At 34.1% G+C, this 21,291-nt stretch overlaps 1 protein-coding gene across 1 annotated transcript; it reads left to right on the plus strand.

Annotated features, from left to right (window-relative positions):
* Nucleotides 1-2,104: 2,104 nt before the first annotated feature.
* Nucleotides 2,105-19,889, plus strand: LOC132703394 (uncharacterized). The gene is made up of 3 exons (XM_060672629.1): nt 2,105-2,233; nt 11,261-11,499; nt 19,386-19,889. Exons 1-3 carry the CDS (start codon nt 2,141-2,143, stop codon nt 19,594-19,596), a joined length of 543 nt encoding a protein of 180 aa, XP_060528612.1. The 5' UTR covers nt 2,105-2,140; the 3' UTR covers nt 19,597-19,889.
* Nucleotides 19,890-21,291: the final 1,402 nt, after the last annotated feature.

Here is a 21,291-nt window from a genome sequence, read left to right on the forward strand (position 1 = left end):
TATTCTTTCCAATTAAAAAACGCATTTTGAGGGCAAAATTGTAGGTAGATGAAGTGTAGGGCGCCGAAGAATCTTTTGGTTGCGCAATCTTCGAGAACGGTTTGGTCTATCGTCAATTGAATTATTTAGATCAGCAGTATCAAAAGTGAAGGTAGCCATGATGATCAGCAACCTCCAAAGGACAAGCTGATCAAGAACAAGAGTCAATTTTAGGGGGTATTGTTTAGTAAATCAATTAATGTGTACATGTATTTTTTTAGAATGACGATCTCTTTCGAAATCTGACGTCATACGTATAACTTAATAATGGCAACTTCTAGGGAAGGAAAAGTAGCAATGACAAAGTTTCATTAATTTTTAAACTTTATTTGTTGATTTGGGGCATCCTGTATATTAGTGGCATACCTAAGTCATGAGATTTTCGATAAAATAGCTCTTCAGATATTTTAATTTGATAGCTGTGTGTGTGAGTGCGCGCGCGCGCGTGTATGTTTGTGTGTGTGTGTGTGGGGGGGTGTGTCACCAGACTTGCATTTTATAATGTTTTAATTAACATTTAATTGAAAATAAATGAAAATGAAGCAAAATAAGTTTAACATTTGATAAAGACACGGTGTTATCGAAACAATTGTGTAAAAATAAATAATTTCGTGAAAATCTGAACTTTTAGTTCTTATTTATTTTGATAAATGGATTTTCATCAAGTAAAAGCCACCTCAGTTCAATTTTTGGTTTGATTTTTTATCTACAATTTACAAGTCTTTTTGGACGTTTCTTTGGAAAATTAACATTCATTATCTATTCGGTGTTCCGAAACTAATGCACTTAATTTTTATGACATATTCAAAAACAAGTTCTAGTTTTCTATATAAACAAAACGCAAACAAAAGAAACAAAAAGCAACAAAAGACATTTTTGGATGCGAAATATTTTTTTTTAAATTTAGCTGTGACTTCCGCATGGAATATTTTCTAAAAGTGCGCCACTGTTTTCTCCTAAAATAAAAATTTTGAACGAATTTCGTCTCGACTTTTTTTCCGAACTATGCATCGTGTTCGATAACCGTTCTGATGCATGGAGAAATCAGCAAAATTATGATAATGCAAATCTAGATACGGACGTCAGTGGTAATGTTTCTGCTCAAAAGACGCGTTTTGCTGCTTGAGAGCATATTTCAAAATGTCAGTGAAATATCTGAAGTGGTTTGAAAATGATACATTTTTGTTCTTAGAAAACGGAAGTGTTTTCCAACATACGTTTATATATGAAAGTAGGAATTATTTTCAACGCAGAATATGCCCCATTTGTAAAAAATTAATTACTTGAATTTGATGCAAATACGAAATCATCTGATCAAAGTTTTGAATCCTTTTGCCAGTTACCAGAATCATTACTTTTAAACGACCCTGCATAATGTGAAATAAATTTATCCAGGTAATATACGGGGCATTCGGAAAGTGCACGCAAAACTTCAGGCTTCTATGATTTGAAATAGCAGCTTAATTTAAGTTTTAGTGGTATCCAAACAAAAAGAATCAGAATTGGAACGCAAAGAGTTTAAAAATGTGGAAAAATATATTCTTCTTGTTTCACTAGGATCGTTTCCCATGACGAAACTCCATGCTATTTAAGATAATGATGTTGAGATTGTGTGATATTTTTATCAACTATGTGTTAATTACTCCGGTTGCCATGTGCCAGAAAAAGTATAAAAAGTAATGAACAGCATAGAATTAACTAGTAAGTCTTATATCTGCTCAGTTTTCTCCGTTTGCAGCAAAATATGACAGCAGAAATAAAATACCATTCTAATCATCCAGGGTATTTATGGAAAATTATCGGAAATAATGAACCGTTCACAGAAAAACACAAGCCTTTAATTTTCTAGTTTTACATTTTACTTTCCAATTTTTTTTGCGACCATTTAAATTGAAATTATTTTAAATTTAAGTGCCTACATGTCGCTGAAGAAGCGTTGTGCCACAACGGTGACCCACTTAAAATCAGTCGGTCAGACTGGTTTAGATACTCGAGAAAAATTGTAGAATCTGGGTTGTTGGAGAGGATGTTAAGTATAAACAAACAAACTACACCAATATTCTTTCGCAGTTGGGGTCGGGTAATCCGTCGATCTTTCGCAATGAAGTTGTTTTACCGGGCGGCAATGATTTCGGTAACGCTAAGACTAACATTTTCGATTCCGATTAAAAGAAATTCATCTGCAATTGATGCGGTAAGTAGTTATTATATTCCCATTAATTATATATATAGTGAACACTTAATATATGGAACAAATTCATTTAAAAATCAAAACGCGCTAAAGTTAGCACATAATTCATGTAGGATACCTTACACCTTTTACTTTTTATTAAAATAAGAATAAAAATAAAACAAAATTGAAATGAATAGGTAAGTAGCTAGTATGTAGTTCTTAAATTGTCAGAAATACTTTTCTGTCAGTAATGAAAGCGCATCTAAATAAAAATTTAATTTTTATTGGATATGGGGACAAAACGAGAACTCAAAAAGAAGCTTATTTATAATTTGTTTGACGCTAGTAAAACTAAGAGAAAATTTATAAAAACAGGACGTATGAAAGATTTTTTAAAAAATTTTAAATGATCTAAATTTTGTGTTTTTCCACTTTGATTTTAAACATCCCCATGGCAGGCCTTGCCATCAATCTGACATATCAGACTGATTTGGATTGGATTGGATTTGGAATTGGAAAGAAACTGCGAGTGCAGAAGAGATAATAATGTCCAATAATTTTGTTATCCATCGGGTATTATCTGTACTCTAATACCTACAATTTTGTTTATGTGTTATTAAAACAAAATGTGGCTTAATCACTAAAAAGTATCTGTCGACGAAAAAATGGGGTTGAGTTGCACATTTTGGACATAGTATAAGTATATGTTAATGCGGACCGTAAAGTACCTACAAAACGAGACCAAACAATATCATTTAAAAAGACGTCCGACAAAGTTTTTTTTTATTTATTGTTCATATGTTCGGAAATAAACGAATTATGGATCTTCGGAAGTGTGGAGGCAGAAGTTGGGACGAAGGGAAATGTTTGGTTTGGGATAATTTAGGTTTCAAATTGTAAATGGAAGAATATCGCTGCGAGATGAAAATAAAAATTATCCTGACAAATTTTTAACAAATTGTGTCACTGAATTAACTCAAAAACAATCTAAAGTAGGAAGAAAGTTTGATTTTATCACAAAAAGGAATGTAATCTGTTTCGGATGATACTTATCTTGTTTTAATAAATGCAAAGCTATTCGTCGGCTAACATAATTATTTGAAGTCACTTCAGGAGATGCGCGATGCTAATTATTCTCAACTTCTAAAAAAAATGTTTAATCTTCTGTTGTCATCAGTTTGTGAACGACCTGGTTGTAGATGACCTTTTACATGTCTTGTTTCTATAAATTTTGTCTCCATTTCACACACAATAAAAATTGCATTTTCTATTCTCTGATTTTCGTGTAATTGTGCCAATTTAAAAAACTTTAATGATACTAGCTGCTTACTTGTCCATTTCGAAATTAAATTAATGGTTTTTATTCATTTGCTTGTAAAATGTAAGGATGGATATGGTATAGGATATGCGTGAAAACTGACACGGAGGTGGAAAATTTATTTAAAAAACGGTGTTTCATTTAAAAAAAGGAACTCGATAACGACATTTACTTTTTGATCTGATCCTACCTGTATATTTAATGTTTGTATAAAAAATGTGCAAGAAAAATTATAATGGACGTGTGGGAATCCAATACCAGATTTTTAAATAATTTAATCCCTAATAACTTAAGTGGTCATAATCAGGTGATCTATTAAATAAACAAATTTTTACTCTCATTTTGTGAAGTAATACACTGTTTTCTTTATGATGATAAAAAAACCAAATAATAATTTTTTCCCTGTCCTTACTTTAACGAAATTTGCAGTAAATTTTCCAATTGTATTGTCAATTTTCCCGCTATACGCATTTAGATCAGATTTATTAGAAGCTAAGAGCCGTTTAAGAGGGATATTTTATGCATTTTAAAACTTGCCGAAAATAAAGTAGGTACGAGACAAATAACAAAAACATTAACGAGAGAATATTTCTGTATTTAACTTATAGAACTAGTCTTATAAAGCACGAAGTCTTAAAATAGGCAATTAAATTATTCAGTAGTTATACGCTAATGGTTTTACATTGTCCCAAGTTTTTTTTAAGTTTTGGTTACATGAGTTACATGGGCGGACATTTTGGAGTTATTGCGTCTAACTTTCGTTTCTTAATTGGGCTAATATCGTTTTTGTAGGATCCAAATCGTAATAATCTAACGGGTGTATTACCGAATTTTTTTTTATCTAGTCTACGAAGTTTTTTCATACGATTTTATTTTTACATCAACTGGTCTTTTTTTTGTTATTAAAAAATAAAGGTCATGTTGACTAAGGACCTCTTGCAATACCCCTTTTTTACTGCTGATCGTTGGTACTTTTTTTTACTTTTTTAGCTAAAGCGCTGTGGTAATTACCATCGTCATAAACAATTACTCAGTCTGATTGGATATGGAAGAAGAGAATATTTTACCCAATTTTCAAAACGTTCACGTCACTTTGCCGAAAGTAGCAACGTGTTTGGTGCCATACATAGACAACTATATTATATTGGTTGGTTAGTTTTGTGCCATACTTCTCTCGAGCCGCAGTGTAAAATTGATATTCTTTTTCCTCTATATGCGATATCTCGTTTTTCTACGCGAAATTGACGAAGTTGAGTTTCTGTCTCCATTCCAGCAACCGTTGTGTATCTGTAATGCAACTTCGTTTGCCAATATTTTAAAATATTAATCAGATCTGCAATGTTTCTCCACGGCCAGTACTTAAATCGACCATTTTCTTTTAGTTTCTGGTTCAAGTGAAGGAATTTGATTACTATCATAGTTTTGATAATGGTAACGCAGAGTGGATTCGCAGGGAAGCATATGCGTTGTAATATCTGCCCGTGCATATTTGATATCGCAAATATTAGATTTTAGTTTGACTCGTGTACGAGAGATATCAGTACCTCAAAAATTCATATTTTTGGCAGCGAGGTGGCGCTGTTACTCACCCCTTCGAAATATGTACCTGAAAAACAACTTGCCGTTTTTTTGACAATACTGCTTTCTTTTGCTGTCTCTTTGATCCATTCTACCGTTCATTCGATAAGTACAACCTGTCTACTATAATAGTCCCTGCTATAACTTCTATGTCTGTATTACTATTATATCTAGACCGTTAATTAACATAATTTTGATTATTACAAAAACTTCTCTGACCCTGTTTCTTAATTTCTTTTACACAATTTTCGTTTTAGATATTATTATATCTGAACTATTGTAATGAGTATTTTTTCTGTTGAACATACCGACCGTATTAAAAATTCCTTCATCGGTAAATAGATTTTTTTAAAAAACGTCACAAAATAGTGGTCCATCACGAGGGAACAATAAAAAAGTATTGTTCGAAAGTCCTGTTGGAATAATTTTTGTACTGGCAGAAATTTGAACACTAGTCTCACAAGTATTCGCTCGGAATGTATCTCTGCGACTTTTCGTTGTTTTCTTCAAAATGCAAAAGAACCTGCTTTTTTCTATTAGGACAATTTTTGGACAGCGTTTTCGATTGTTGATTACCACTCCACGTTCAAGATTACGAACAATTCGTTAAAAAATATGTTTCATGGGTACCTGTCTTGCATGAAGATCTAAACGCTTTTGAATACTGTAAAAATCCATTTTTATTTTTGAGTAGGTCGCGGCGGACTTCAACGATCACCTCGTAGGTCCCTAGATTTAAATTGTTTGTACTTTTTCTTATGGGTGCACCTTAAAAATCTGGTTTATAGCACCCCAGTTAAAACTGTAGATCCTCAAAATTTGAAAACTACCAAACTTTTACTGAAAGTAACACTACAAATTTCTAAAGAAACAATAATATTCACGGGACTTTCTTTATCCCCAGGAACTCCGTCCTGTGGAACGTCTTCTGCCCGTCTCCCCACCCTTCACGAACCGAGTTTTTAACCGGGGATTGCAAATATCCCTTGTTGCCGCACTTCACTTTTAATCGCGAACCACATTTCCCCCCTATTAAAACTATACATATGGTTTAACAGATGCTAGAGTTTTAATACCGTTCTAGCAATTAAAATAAATGACAATGTCCAAACAAAGAAAACAAATTATGATTATTATTATCGTTAAATTCTAAGTGGCTAATGAAGCAAATTTGCTTCAGGCATGGGTTTAAATTTCTTTAAAATTATGATATTATGCGGACCCAAATATTGTATGACATCGTCTACCAATAAATAAGAATTTGACCCCTTCCTTTCAAACACCTTGTACGGACCTTCGTATAATAGGAAAAACTTTTTAATTTCTGCAATCTCAGCTGACGACTGAGCGTGGGTTCGAACTAAGACTAAATCCCCTTGATTAAACACAACAGATTTTTTTTTGTTTTATTGAAAGTTAATTCCTTGCGCCTCCTTTTGGAAAGTAAGCGTTCCTTGGCTAATATCCAGAACTGCGTCAAATCATTGCACGGGTTTTCATTGGAAAACGGGAAATCTAAAATTCCTTATTATATTATTGGGTTCGTGTCTACCGTTAAAGAGGAAATTAGGTGTGAAATCGGTGGCTTCGTGGACCACATTATTTATACAATGTTCTACGTTGCCCAATACAGCAGCCCACTTAGTATGTTTAGCAAAACAAAATGTGCGAAGAAGACGGCCAATTTCTTTATTGACTCGCTCTGTAGCGTTTTCCTGTGGAAAATATACCGAGGTAAATATTTGCTTCACTTGACTCCGACCAAGACAAGATTTATAAACTTGGGAATAAAATTGCGTTCCGTTATCACTTAATAACATTTTCGGCTTTTGTACTTCAGTAAAATATTTGTTCTCGAGTTTAGTCACAATAGCCTGCGCAGAGGCTTTGCGTAACACTTTTACAAGCGGAACTGTTAAATCGGCAAAATTTTCACAAAACCTATGATCATAGTTTACTAACCCGAGAAATCCCTTAATTTCTCGAATATTTCGCGGCTTTGGAAAATTTTTAATAGCTTCTATTCGATTTGGATTTATTTCTATACCTTTAGGCGAAATTATATGTCCGACAAATTCAGTTTTAGATTTAGCGAATGAGGATTTTCGCAAACTTAATTGTCAAATTAGCGTCGTAATATTTCTCAAAAATAACAGATAAGTTAAATGAGTTTCAGCATCTGGAGAAAATATTAAAATGTCCTCAACATAAACAAGAGTAAAAGATAGCACTTCGGGTCCGAGTAATTTGGACAAACCCCGTATAAAATTTGCCACCGAAGTCGATAGACCAAAAGGCAACACATTAAAATAGTATGGAATTGGGTAAGAAGCTTTAAAAAATGACGTGGAGTCGCGCATTTTTATTTCGTGTTCATATTTCGTTGTTAGTCCGGGCATTTCAGAGAAAATTTGGCTAAATTTGCGGAATAGTAAATATAATTTATCTTTATGTTCTTGATCAAATACGTCTGATTTGTTTGCTACGTCTCTTAGTTCAAAATCTGTATAACAATGTCGTTTCTTTTTCTTATCCTGCAATGAGTGAAGATTAATCTGATTTTTATTTTGTTTTTCAAATTTAATTGGTATTTGCATTGTTCGAGTACCAATGCAAATCAACATTCGGTCAAAGTCTACTTAGACCTTCTCCGCCCTCATCCAATCTGTACCTAAGATTAAATCCTGATTTAACGTAGGCACTACTATACAAGAAATGTCAAATTTTTCTTTTACAATTTCAACTGGAAGTAAAACCTGAACTTTTGCCTTAATAATTTTCCCCCCAAAAGCAGCAGAAATGTTCATATTAGAGATTGGTAATACTGGTAAATTTTTATTACCACCCTGTAACTTTTTAAAGAAAGATTCAGATATGGCACAACACTGACTACTTGAATCAACTAATACGTCTATTTTCTGGTCAAATATCAAAGTTTCAATTATCGGAGACAACATTTCTTGTTCTTCTGCGGAGTCACTTTCATCCCCGTCACTCAAAAGCTCCTCGGACCTAGTTAAAAATCGAACATTTCGGTTTCCGCTACCGTCCCCTCTCGCATTATCATTTTTCGAATTTCGCGGATTACTCGTATTTTGATTTTCCTGTCTACTCGGAGGTGAATTTCGACTTTGATAATTATTAAAACTAACATTCCTAACATTTTCCCCTGATCTACGCGACCTTTCTCCCTCAAACGTATCATCTAATTTCCTTAAATAGCATTCGACTTCATCTATTGTTTTCAAACCCGCAATAAATATCCCCTCTTTGTATATCGGCTGAAAAATGTTTTACGAGATATTCTACTAGTTGGCCTTCGGGTAGGTTTTCAGTTAAAAACGCGGCTTGTGCTACTTTTTTCAAAAAATAATCAGGTCGGTTACCTGACCTGAACTCGCCATAGTTAATTTCGAAGAATAACTCGCGCTCTTGATTTATTCCCCAATATCTGTTTTTAAAACAGTCACTAAAGTCTTCCCAATTTTTAAACGAACTTTCCTTAGCGACCCTCCAATCTACCGCGTAACTCCTCAAGGTCGTTAAAGCCAAAGAAACCTTGCTTTCCTCCGGAACTTTTGCATCGTTTAAAAATTGCGTTGATTTTTTCAAAAAAAATTATTGGACGTACGCTACCATCCGGATGAAATGTCAAGTTCGAACCCCCCAATTCACGCCACAAAGATATATAATGTTTGTCGCTAGTCGCAACTTGCGATTTTTTAACAGAATTCGCCACCGTGTCGGCCAACTGCGCCATACTCTAATTTACTCACGGTTCGATTTTGGAGTCCTAAACTCGATCGATTCAAAATCATCTTCATCTATTTTTTCACTTTGTTGTTTATTACATTTCTTTTTATAAGGCATTTTGAAGTAAACAGTATAAAAATTTTCCTTTCAACCAACCACTTAGTTATTTATGACGCAACCCAATATGTATCTTACATAAATCATCAACGGTAAGAAAGAATCAAGTTGGTATATATAAATATCAACGTATAGATACACAATTATCAAAACAACCGAAAAGGTTTAAATTAATATTAATATTCATAGCATTCCATTAAAAAAAAGTTGTTTACTATCCGGGCACGGAACATCCTATATATAAATACAGTGTTGTACTTACTGAGATAAGGTGTAGGATCATCTTAAATGGACCACCCTGTACATGAATTTTCTGTCCTTGCCAAATTGTGGTATAATATAATTGTAGTGAAAATAATACGAAAATGTTTTTGAAGTTTCAAAGATACTTAGATCGGTTCACAATAATAATTTTTACTTCTGATTGACTTACCAACTTCTCTAATTTTCAGTAGCGTTTTTTCACCTAACTCGGAACATCACATCGTGGATTTTATTTAATCAAAGTGACCTTAAGGTCACAACGTCACTTTCAGCAATCAAGGAATTTTTTCACAGCTTTAAACTTGTCGTTTTGTATTATCTCCAATACAGGATCCCATAATTATGGTTATTTTAAAACACTTATATTCGTATTAATTTCGAACACCTTTCGTAAAATAATCATTCAAAGTAAAATGAACTTTCCAACGACCTTTATTTTCGTGTCGACCGACAAAAGATGGCTTCCAGATAAAATGCTGGTGATTTTTATATTTTTTTATTCAATAATGTGTTTGTATAGAACTTCTTCTTTTTTTGGTCATAAAAAATATTTAAATGCTAGGTACGGAAGGAAAGATCTAGAACTTTACAGAGATGGTCGAATACATAACCTTTCCTATTCGCCGGAAAATGATTCGGTGGATGCAAAAGTGAAGGCAGAGGAGTTGCAACTCTCTCTCTAGGGCATCCGCGAGTTTTGTACCCTGCTCTAAAATGTAAATGTAAACACAGTTAGCCTTAAAGTGTTTTTTTCTAAATAAGACTGTAACTACTACTATTAATATTATTAAATACTAATAATAGTAAATTGTACTGATTTGCATATATATATATATATATATATATATATATATATATATATATATATATATATATATATATATATATATCCTTGGAGCAAGTTTTCTTTGAATCTTTATAGACATGCACCTGTATTTACTTTCTGCGTTTTCCGCTTCACTTGCTGGAATGGCATCAAGCGGGCAAGTGCCACTGCAGATGCTTCAGCTTCTTTGCAGGTGTTTATTACTTGTCGCCTCATAAAAGCTCCATAAAGACTCCCAGGTATCTAATGTCCTGTTTGGTAACGATTTCTTGATCCAGTACATTCTCACATTTCTTCAGCTTATATTCTGTCTCATCTACTGGCAGTTCAAGTTTTAGCTCTTTCATACACTTACAAATTCTACGAACCACTATGCTCGCCGATGTCATTAAAGTTACCTCAATCCTTCTAGTGACAACGAGTCATCAGGGTAACCAACCAGCAGCAGCTTTTGGCATATTCAGTCATCAAAATGCATCACAATATACGTGCCAGCAGTCTAAAAGTCTTTAGGACCACAGTTAACTTGTATTACTTCATTGTTGCCCACTACAAGCACCTTTCGGTTCGGTAAATAGCTAGTGAAACTACGGAAGCATGAAACAGAATTAAAAGTATTTTTGGTATGCAGCGTGATGAAAAGACATAATTTCCTATTATACAACGTTCTGTTGTATTTGCATCTCCGTTGCTCTGTTTTTTTGCATAACGGTCAACGTGGATGCATCTCCAAAAAGAATGTGTTTACAGAAATCACATTGATCTTCTATTTGTCCTTGAATCCACATGCAAAAGTCGTACCGGTCATCATAGTCTCGTTCTTGAATCAGAGCTTTTTTTTACATCTGTCTAATCCCAAATTTTTTCGTGGATTTTCTGGGGTTGTCAACAGCTGTCTGAAGTACTTTAAGTAGATTTTTTTCATTATGTACAGTTTGAAGACGTTTCTTCCTATTGTATTGAGTATTGTATTTGTTTGAAATGAGTTAATATCCTACAGTTGAATAGTGGTTACTGTCATTGAATATATCTACTGCTTCACGCATATTAAAAATAACTCTGCTTTCTGACATAATGTTTACTGTCTTGCGTGTTGACCGGTGTTTTTTGATTGCGATTGTCTTTTACTCCGTTCACGCTAAAACAATGTTTATTAAACGTATCGCGTAATTTATTATTTCTTGCTTTGCAGAGAGGTGTTCCACTCTACGCACCGAATGTTTGCCCTGAAAACGAATTGCTTTATCCCGGCGAGACTACGTCCGATTGGATCTGCGACTGTGGACCGGGGTATCTTTACTATGCCTCCAAAGAGGGATGCTTTGCTGCATACCGACAAGGTCCTTGCTCCGATGGGAATTATTTGGTTTTCAATTCTTCAAACAGGAGTGCAGTATGTTCCCAAACCTCTTGCCAGGATGGATTTGCCAGGTATTAATTTCAAGGTTACACATGGGCCCTTATTCATGACCGCGAGAGAGTACGCGTAATTTCAGAATGGGACAGTACGTGGCGATCGCTATTATTCCGACAACTGTCTTAGTCGGACTAATTTTTACTTTACTTCATTTTTATGTACCGCGTGGCCCGGGTTTAGAACGGCCTATACTTTATATCTAAAACTATGAGTGTTGATCTTTTTTTGTATTATTTCAATTGTGCTTCAATTACATACAGGGTGGTCAACGATTTTCATCAGTTCCGAGACAATATTAAGGCGATTAAGTTAAATTGCATTATTGGTAATCATTTATTGTTTTTTGTTTTTGTTTTTTGTTTGAAGTTATTACAAAACAAAGTTTTCCTGAAATACTGGCACTGTGTCTGCAGATTTGCTTAATTTCATTATGTCGTGCTTGCTGCTGTTGTGTTTAATTTCCACGAACTCGTTGCATTCTAAGCCCATCTACGACCTAAGTTAGGTCGTCTTCTCCTCGGCATCTTAAATTTTAATTAATCAAAGAGAGAAAATCTCTCGCTCACTCAGCGGTAAAGTGTCGCTATCACAAAATATAAAAAAAGCACACAATACTTGAAATGTTACTATCAGAAAGGATCACCAAAGTAAAGTTCTCGCACACTCATAAATATCATAACCGTAATACTTTTTTATGTGTTCCGAAGTGCGACAGGGTGAATTGACATATTAGTTCGTTATCAAATCTAATGTTGATTCTGTGGTGGAGCATTGCACGCGGCGGTTTAACCTCCGTTCGCTCCCGACAGAATCCCTTGTATTCGTCCCAAAAAGTTTGATATCGGTTTCCACGGTGTGGATTTAGTGTTTTGAGTGTTTAGTGTACGTTTTAAAGTGATAATCGTCGTCGGCCCCGTCGTTTTTCCCTGTTCACGCCGGTATGGAGGCCGGATGGGCCCGGATGGCCCGTGGCGGAAGCGGGGGGAAGCCGATTTTTTTGGTATCGGTCAGAATCGTTTTTTGCTAGCTGAGCAAATTACTGGTTATTCTTCTTCTTTGTACGTGGTGGTCATTGACCAGAAACGAAAATCCTCGACGGAAGTCGGCAATGGGCGAATGATCCTAGCAGTCGAGCCCAACATTTTTTTGTGAATCGATTAATTGAATTGAATTGAAATCTAATGTCAAATATTATGGTTGCGTTCAGAAATCTAATTTGTTACAAAACTTAAAATTTGTAAATCTATGAAACAAAATAATCTGATAGATTAACAACTAAAGTTAGCTAAAATTAAGTTTCGCAAAGCCGACCAAATGGAAAATTATTACTACTAATGATCTATTATATTTTGTGACTATATAATTTGGTCGCATTCGCGATATTATCACTCTTCTCGAGTTTCGGAACGCGACATTAAATCCTCCACACGCAAAGACTATTTTGATAGATATAATTGATTGAACTTTGTGCAGTGGAAAAAAATTGAAAATTGACCCTTTGAAGTTAGGAATACACCTATATTTCTTAGACAACAGTGAGTGATTATAATTTAATATGAACTTTATTGAATAGCAATAAAGTTCAAATTGATTCCACATTTTATTTAAAAAAAAATGTTTATATTGGAAAAAGGCAATTATTATAACATTTCTCACCTTTTAAACCTTCCCTGGACCTCCAGGAACATTTCAAGACCAAGATAAGATAAATCCTTTCTGCCGTTCTCGAGTTTTAGCGAGACTATTAAACAGCAATTATTTATTGTTCCTGATGTTGTAAATATCAATTGACGAATAAATTAAAATTAATTAATTAATATTATTTAATGCTATTTGAAATAACCAGCAATTTCATAAAAAAATAATATTTGAAACGCTTTCAGAAAAAATTAATTCATTACGTTAATATACGCAGCCCATATATCGATGGATTCATCTTTTAAAGGGCTCTTCGAAAATCCAGAAATATACAGGGTGTTTGTGTTTAAAAAAATGAGAGAAGTCATATTTTGCGAACCGTCGCAACATCGCGTATTTGATAAAAATATTTCATGAACATTGTCTAAAAAAAAGTCTAAATTTTTCTAGAATATGTTATGTTGAAAGTTCATATTCAACGGTGCATTAAAGGTCGATATATAGATATTTATATATATCGTTGGATTCGTCTTTTAAAGAGGTATTTAAAAATGTAATCAAATATAAGGTGTTCTATTTTAATAACATAACTTTATTTGGCCACCTTGAGTGACAATTGAAATATTGCAAGCAAATTAAAGATCATTTTACTAGGAACAACTTTTTTTATAACACTCACAAATTTCGAGTTAAGTTATAGGTCCTTCATAAACCGGTCATCCTGTATATCAGTGAAATTTGTTATTCTTGAGCGAAACTGGAAATGTCAATGTCGTTCTCAGAACTGTCGCCAGAATTTACGCTAATAATAAGTCCATAAGTCTTGGAGATTACCAGCCGGCCACATTTCCTTTTGGGGTTTTCCTGTGGCATGTTGAAATTAAAGAAATGCACAGGTTCTATATTGAAATCGGAGTTGTTCATTGTCACATACAGCTTTATTTGACTCCATACCATGTCGATAAGGTTTACCTCACAGTGGTACTGTAATAAACGTAAACAATCCATTCTGTATTTCGCAGCTGTTATTTTAATTTTATAATTGTCACACACATTTCTGCATACGTGGGCGGCTTTCAGTAGCTCTGATTTCAAGTAGAAGTCGTCAAAGAAAATGTTTTTTTCGAACGACCAATCTTGAATTCTGGCTTTTTCCATGAGGTCACACAATAACAACATTTTTTCAAATTGAAAATTAGCGTTTCCTCAAACCAACGCTCGAAACATTCGCGGTTCATTTGGTCATGATAATCACCATCGCTTTTTTTTGCAAAGATATCTGTCAGCGTTTTTCTCTTTCTTGTTTCAGCATGGATTTTCCAATTTACGAGTCTGATGGTCCATCTATCATCGCTTATGTCCTCGACTTTTGATCCCCGGCGAATTTCCGCATTTCTTATATCATCTTATATCATCTGTAAGATTGTCTGAAATTAACACAACGGAAAATCGCAGATTGTTTAGTTTTTTTCTATTTTCTAGTCGAGTGTTTTAAAGGTGTATTCTAAAGTGGCGGTGAATACCTTTGGGGACATTGTATCGCCTTGTCTAACTCCTTTTACGATGGGAAATTTATCGTCGTTTTTATAGAGTCTAATACTCGCATGCGAATCACTGTAAATATTGAGGACTAGATGAGTATATCAATAGTCGATACGACATTGACTATTGAGGACTAGATGAGTATATCAATAGTCGATACGACATTGACTAAGAGCTGCCATTATTATATTGCTTTCAAACATGCCGAATGCTTTTTGAAAGTCCTCAAAAATGAGCACTAACGGTTTATGTTATTCTGTCGTTGTTTCTAAATCCCGCTTGCTCTACAGGTTCGTAGTTTGGCTTGTACAACTGGGAAAACAAGCTTATGGGTATGTAGTTTCTACATTTGTTACACTGATACAACTCTAAATCGATGATATTACAACCTAACATTATACTTTTTCCACCACGCATCACTTATTGAAACGCTATATCTTTCATTAATCTACCTAAGGTACTTGGTAAATCTTTATCTCTCCGAAGAATTTTATAAATTACAATTAAAGTTGGCGGAATTTTTTTGAAAAAAACTGTTATGAAGAATTTGTCTGAGTAATCTTTCAGAACCTTCATCATCAATCGCAAATATTGAACTGACTTGCCGGTTTTCTTCTTCTTCTCTTTTTCACTAACACCACTGACTTTTGAAGCGCCACTTATAACTGTACTTGAATTCAACTTTTCATTTTTTCATTTAATGGTAAGAAATTGAACATATTTTTCAAAGAAACTTCCACAACCTACCATAATACTATCGACCAAACTTCTGGATTCCACCTGCGTTGGTTGTGGATAGATCAAACTTGCTGACGTTTTGTCATCCATGCTGTTGGTTCCTTCAGAGTTTAACTGAAACTGACTTGCATTCTACTCTGTACCTGTTTATATATTGTTTGGAGGCCGGAGCTAAAGGAGGGGCATGTCTTACATGATTCCCATATTAGTGAAAGAGAGTCGCAGTTAAGATTTTTCTTAAGGATTCTCGGATTATATACAAAATTAAGTTTTATCAAATAAGGTTTGATGCCCGGTTTCATGGTTTCTTTTAAGCTGAACCGACTCTGGGGCTGTTATACGATTCTGAGAGTGAACAATGCTGACCGCTTTCGTTCAGTGTATTCTATTGTGATTTGGACCATAGACTAAGGTGAATAAGTGTTTATTTTACAGTGTGTATGTTGATTTTTAATATTTTGTAGTTGACTTATATTATATCTTCGAGCAATTTGTACAAATATGGTTAAGAAAATGGTATGAAGGGGAAGGTGCTGCATTAAATATAAACTCGTCATTGGCGCACGCTCCAATAATATTAATAATAATAATAATAATAATAATAATAATAATAATAATAATAATAATAAATAAAATAAACCATAAAGTTCTTTATCGAATTAGACATTTAGACATACAGGCGTAGCTCAGTTCAGCATTGCGCAGTGCTGGCTGTTCTTACACTAAACCTATTATCTGACAAAAGGAAATATACAGAAAAATGAATTAAACATATCATGCGAAAATTTTAAATGTGATTTTAAATCATTTACGGAATTTGCTAACAAAAAATTTTAAAAAAATAGAAAATCAACAACATATAGACGTACAATAAAAAGGTATATAACATTATATAACATTCAGTAACAACACACATATGTCACACAATAGAGTAACATAATATAAAATGTATAAAAACAAAATTCACTACATTAGTTGCTTAACTCAAGACAAAAACATTCAGAATAAAAAATTAATACAAATTATTTACAAAATAATTTTTTGATTTTTACAAAAATTCTTTGACATACCAACCGTCTTTAATATTATCTGGTAGTGCATTATAAGTGTTTTTCCATATAAAGTGAAGACATGACTGGGAATGGAAAGAAAAAGGCAACAAGAAATATGAGCCTGCGGACAGATATTACGTATTAAGTTGAACACCACCCGCTTAAATGAGAGGATTATTGTTTTGATAACAGCGTGTTGTACAGCTGCTTCTTGAAAGCATATACTTTTGTCACATAATCAGAATAGCGCTTGAAAATTTCCACTGAGTGAAATGGAAGCGTTAGGACACTTTTAAACCTAATATTGATATGTACGTCCGAAAGCTAATTTTGTTATATAGATACTGTGGCGTCTTTACTAAAAAGGTATTTAAAAAAATTTGTTCAGGGGTAAAAGGTAAAAACCGCAGTATTTGGTTGTTTGACGATATTTAAATCTATTTAAAAGAGTAAAGAATACATTTTGAGACCTAACAATGATACAAGACATTTTTTCTCATTTTTTTTTATTTCTCTTCATAGTCTCCTTGTAACTCCTTACACTTCTACCAGCAATTCTCGCATCTCTTTAACCCGTCGAAATAATACCCAGCATTTTTCACAGCAAAATAATTGTTCATTGTTGCCTCCACATTTGATGAAAATCTTTCTCCTCCGAGCGCACTTTTCAGATGCGGGAACAAGAAGAAGTGGCGTGGAGCTAGATCTGGTGAGTAAGGCGGTGTGAACCTTGTATTTTGGAAAATGTGGCGTAAATCTCAGCTCTAAATCAACCAACACCCATAAATTTTTTATTTGATCTTTAAAGTGTATTGTTAACCTTCGATATTTAATACATTATTAAATTAAATATTGTGAACCTATAAAGGTCGTAGTTTAACGCAGACATAGCCTTCATCGATCAAAAATGAGGGATAAAAATACTTTCGAGAATTGTGCTGTATAAATTGAGAATAACAGAGGTCTCGAAATAGAACCGTAAAGCACTCCAGAGGATAGTTCTCGAGAACTTGATATTCTGCTACCCAAAACCACAGCCTACATTTCGTGCAATTCAAAATTGATTAATGCAACGGGTGATTATTTGAATCAAACGCTTTAAAATATTCTAATTCCACTAACATAGTCAACTTTCCGTTCTCCCAGAATTAAAGGTCCTCGCACAGGAAATTCGTTTTTAACACGTTGACTGCCGACTACGAGATAACTCGTAGGTAGCGATCTTTTCAAGGACGCCAACTACGAGTTATCTCGTACTGTATTCACTTGCCATTCTTCTGTTGCTACGATTAAACTCGTAATATATCAGTGCTAATATCGATAGATGGCTTCTTGGGAAAGAACAAAAAATCAATGTTGGCTTGCATCAAAAAAAATTTTTATTTGAAAACGAACATAAAAAATGTAAGTGTAAGAATTAAGTCAAATTACAGAAGTATAATAATATTTACTGTTTGTGGAACTTTTTAAAACAATCTTCCACACACAGAGCTGGCTTTTCACTACATACTGGACAGTAATAACGCGTTTCTCGGCGTTTTTTTCCTTGGTTACATATGCGACATGGTTTCGTTGGACGCTGTTTTTTTTCAATTTCACACCAACCTTTTCTTTGAAAATAAATAATTCAGGACTCTGTTGAGTTTCTGTCCACAAATTATCATTCGCATTTGATGTTGTTGCTTGAGAATCATCGGCGTTATCTTCAGGTTCCGGATCCTCTTCAGATTTTGAGACGACTTCATCTTCACTATCACTTGAATTCTCAGAAGGTTCATAATCGCTACTGCCGTTATTATTCACGCCAGAAAGCTCATCAAATTCTGAATCACTTAGATTTAAGTAGTACTCAATTTCACTTTGAGTCAATTGTCTTTTCCTATCCATATTGGGTTCTTAGTAATTCAATAATTATAAAAAGAACACACAAGAAAGAAGTAAGTAATGCACTCAACAATGTCTGAGGTATAACTGACGCGGACGATGATGACGCAATGAATGATTTAGCATTAGCGAAGCGACAAGTCAGTGCAGGTGTGCCTACGAATAAACTCGTAATTGGTTTCCAAGAAGAGATTACTGTTTCCGACGCCAACTACGAGATAATTCGTACAACATTTTTTTTTAGGAAAATACGTTTTTACTCTTTTATTTTATAACTATGCTCTAGATTTAGACTTTTTAATAATATAATGTAATAAAATCAAAATTTCATTTTTGGCCAGAAATCTGAAAATTACTGTGGCAGTCCACGTGTTAAAAACAAATTAAAGATGTTAACGTAAAGGTGTTTATTTTAGGACTGACTAATTTTACATGTCTTGATCTGTTTATATCTACGAGATGGGAAAGTTTACAAAATCAACTAGTTTATCGGTGTGCTCTTTCTAGTGGTGCCATTAAGACGGAATGTGAAGTGGTTGATGATATTGTTAATTCCAGAAATTAACAATATCATCAGTAATATTAAGAACGGCCGTGCAACATTTGTAAATAGTTCTAAATCCCGATTGCTTTTCGGGGATTATATTAAATTTGATTAAGTAGCTAGTTTTCCAATTCTTTTCTATAAGACTTTCGAAAACGTTAATGGACTACTTATGATTCGAAGGTTCTCAACTGTATCAGTATTAGTGATATTGGGTACAATTTGCGCAGAATTTTGCGCCTTCTTCCATTCACTACGAAATTCCGATTTTTCTAGACACAAGATTATGATATGAGTAGTATGATCTGGTCTCAAGTCGGTCACGTGATAGTATCCCATTCTGAAATTACGTTTACTCTGCAATAGAATTATTCCCGGGAACGCTCTCTCGACCCCTTCTATCCCGGCAGAAACTAAACTAGGAAACTAGGAACTAAAAAACATGAACTTGCTAAACAGCCACTGGGAAAAGGTAAAAATGGCAATTCATATCTTTACACAGGTACGAGGATAAATGTTACGAGTTAGGCAAACCGAACGGGCCGTGCCCGCCCATAAACCAGGGTGGCGGCATTTTTGATGTCAACGTGACAACCCTAGTGGTGGAGTGCCTTCGAGGGACCGAAAATTTATCGCTTCTAAACCTCCCTTCTAGATGCAGTCCAGGCAGTAGGAGAGACAGCAGCGGAAATTGTAGAGTGGTGTATAAATAATTGTAAAAAAACTAATAAAGATAAATAACCAAATTTTATTTTGGTTTTAGCGTTTCACCTCTTAAGTTACGAGATAATTAATAACAACCCCGAGAAATGCAGCTAGGGTTATTTAGAGAGTATTAAATTCTCAGTTCAAGTGCCTTTATTTTATAGTGTCAAACAATGTTACATGATATAGCTGGCGCATTACTCTTCTGAAATGAAGTCATTTTTGGTTATTTTTGTTTAATCTATCTCAACTGACAGAGACAGAAAAAAATTGAAAACAATCATTTGTTAGCGTACACGCAACAAAGTAAAAGAAATTATTGTCATCTATATTTAAAACACACAACTGTGATCCTACGTGCACGGCACCATACTGCGATGGCGCGAATATTTTGACTACTACCTGCTATCGGGGAAATTTTCATGAAAAAACTAAACCGTGTATTAAATATGATTTTTTATTACAAATAGAATGACATACGATACAATATGATCCTATATTGTTTTTTGTAATGTAATAAAATCATCTCTGGCCTATATATAGTCTTTCCTCTTCTTTTTACTAGCAGTTTCTGCTTTTAAGAGCGTGTCGAATAATAGTAACTGAATAGAGGTAACCTGTTCTTGGTTTGTAATAATAAATCTCAATTCTGACAAAAAATAATTCCTTAACATTTATAATCTTTGCCATTATTTGGTTTTTAAAAACGTTTTTAAAAGCATTTATTACACAGAAAGCGAAATAAAGTTTTATTTGGACTAGCCGATTCAAAGGTTGGAATAATTAGGAGCGTATTTTACAATATTACAATCGAATAAATAGGGCTTTCGATGCGGTGTCCGCGAGGCGTTATCTTCGCTTAGCTTTGGGCTTCGTCTGCAGTTTGGGGCATATAACTCCTCCCTCCTTAACATTCGAAAATAACGGAGTGTTTTTTCGGAAAAGCTTCAAAATTTTCTTCTTGGCAGGTTTCCTCTCGTATGGATGCGGTTTTCTTCCATTCTCGTACCTTTTCCAAGAAGAGCTTCTTAATGATGAAAACTAAAATTAGAACCATGATTATTCCAAACACAATAACAATTATTTGGAACGCATTTGCTTCTTCTTTCACTGTCACTTCTTTCAAGCCTCTTAGTTGATATATTTAGTCAATATTTATTTTTGAAAGAGTATCCAGGACTCTCATTGCGTTCATTCCCGTTAACTGGATTTTTGGTAAAAATATTGGTTTTCCGAACTGGATTTTTACATCGTTGAAGAATTTTTGTTCATTAATTTCTATTTGACAGTTTACTGGTATCTTAATCAGTACTGGTACTTTCGATTTGCATATATCGATCCGTGTTATACTTAATTAGCAATTTTTCAGGCTTCTGTGGCAGAACAAGATCTAAATTCTGCGGGGCTTCTGACAGGTTCATTTTCGTACTGGGGCAGTTTTCCATTACGATGTCGTCAAATAATTTTTCCACTCATACATCTCGGGGGTAAGTTTCTTCTTTACAAAAGTAAATTTCTTCGATAACGGGACATGTTTCTGCCGTGAACTGTCTGTTCTTCTCCGCTTGTGCCATATCCATATGGTATTGGGGTATAAAAATTGATTGATTCTGGATTATTGGGAAAATATGGTAAAAGGAAAATATTTCGGATCTTAAAATTGGTACATGGACTGCAAAGATCGCTTTCTAGTCAACAAAATT

Source organism: Cylas formicarius, unplaced genomic scaffold, assembly GCF_029955315.1.
Source record: "Cylas formicarius isolate icCylForm1 unplaced genomic scaffold, icCylForm1.1 PGA_scaffold_6__28_contigs__length_40554024, whole genome shotgun sequence".
Classification (NCBI taxonomy): Eukaryota; Metazoa; Arthropoda; class Insecta; order Coleoptera; family Brentidae; genus Cylas; species Cylas formicarius.

Excerpts from the sequence above, each read along its gene's own strand:
- LOC132703394 (XM_060672629.1), top strand. The coding sequence starts at position 2,141 with ATGAAGTTGTTTTACCGGGCGGCAATGATTTCGGTAACGCTAAGACTA. Across the intron at positions 2,234-11,260 it reads ATTCATCTGCAATTGATGCG|AGAGGTGTTCCACTCTACGC; the intron begins GTAAGTAGTTAT and ends CTTGCTTTGCAG. Across the intron at positions 11,500-19,385 it reads TGCCAGGATGGATTTGCCAG|GTACGAGGATAAATGTTACG; the intron begins GTATTAATTTCA and ends ATCTTTACACAG.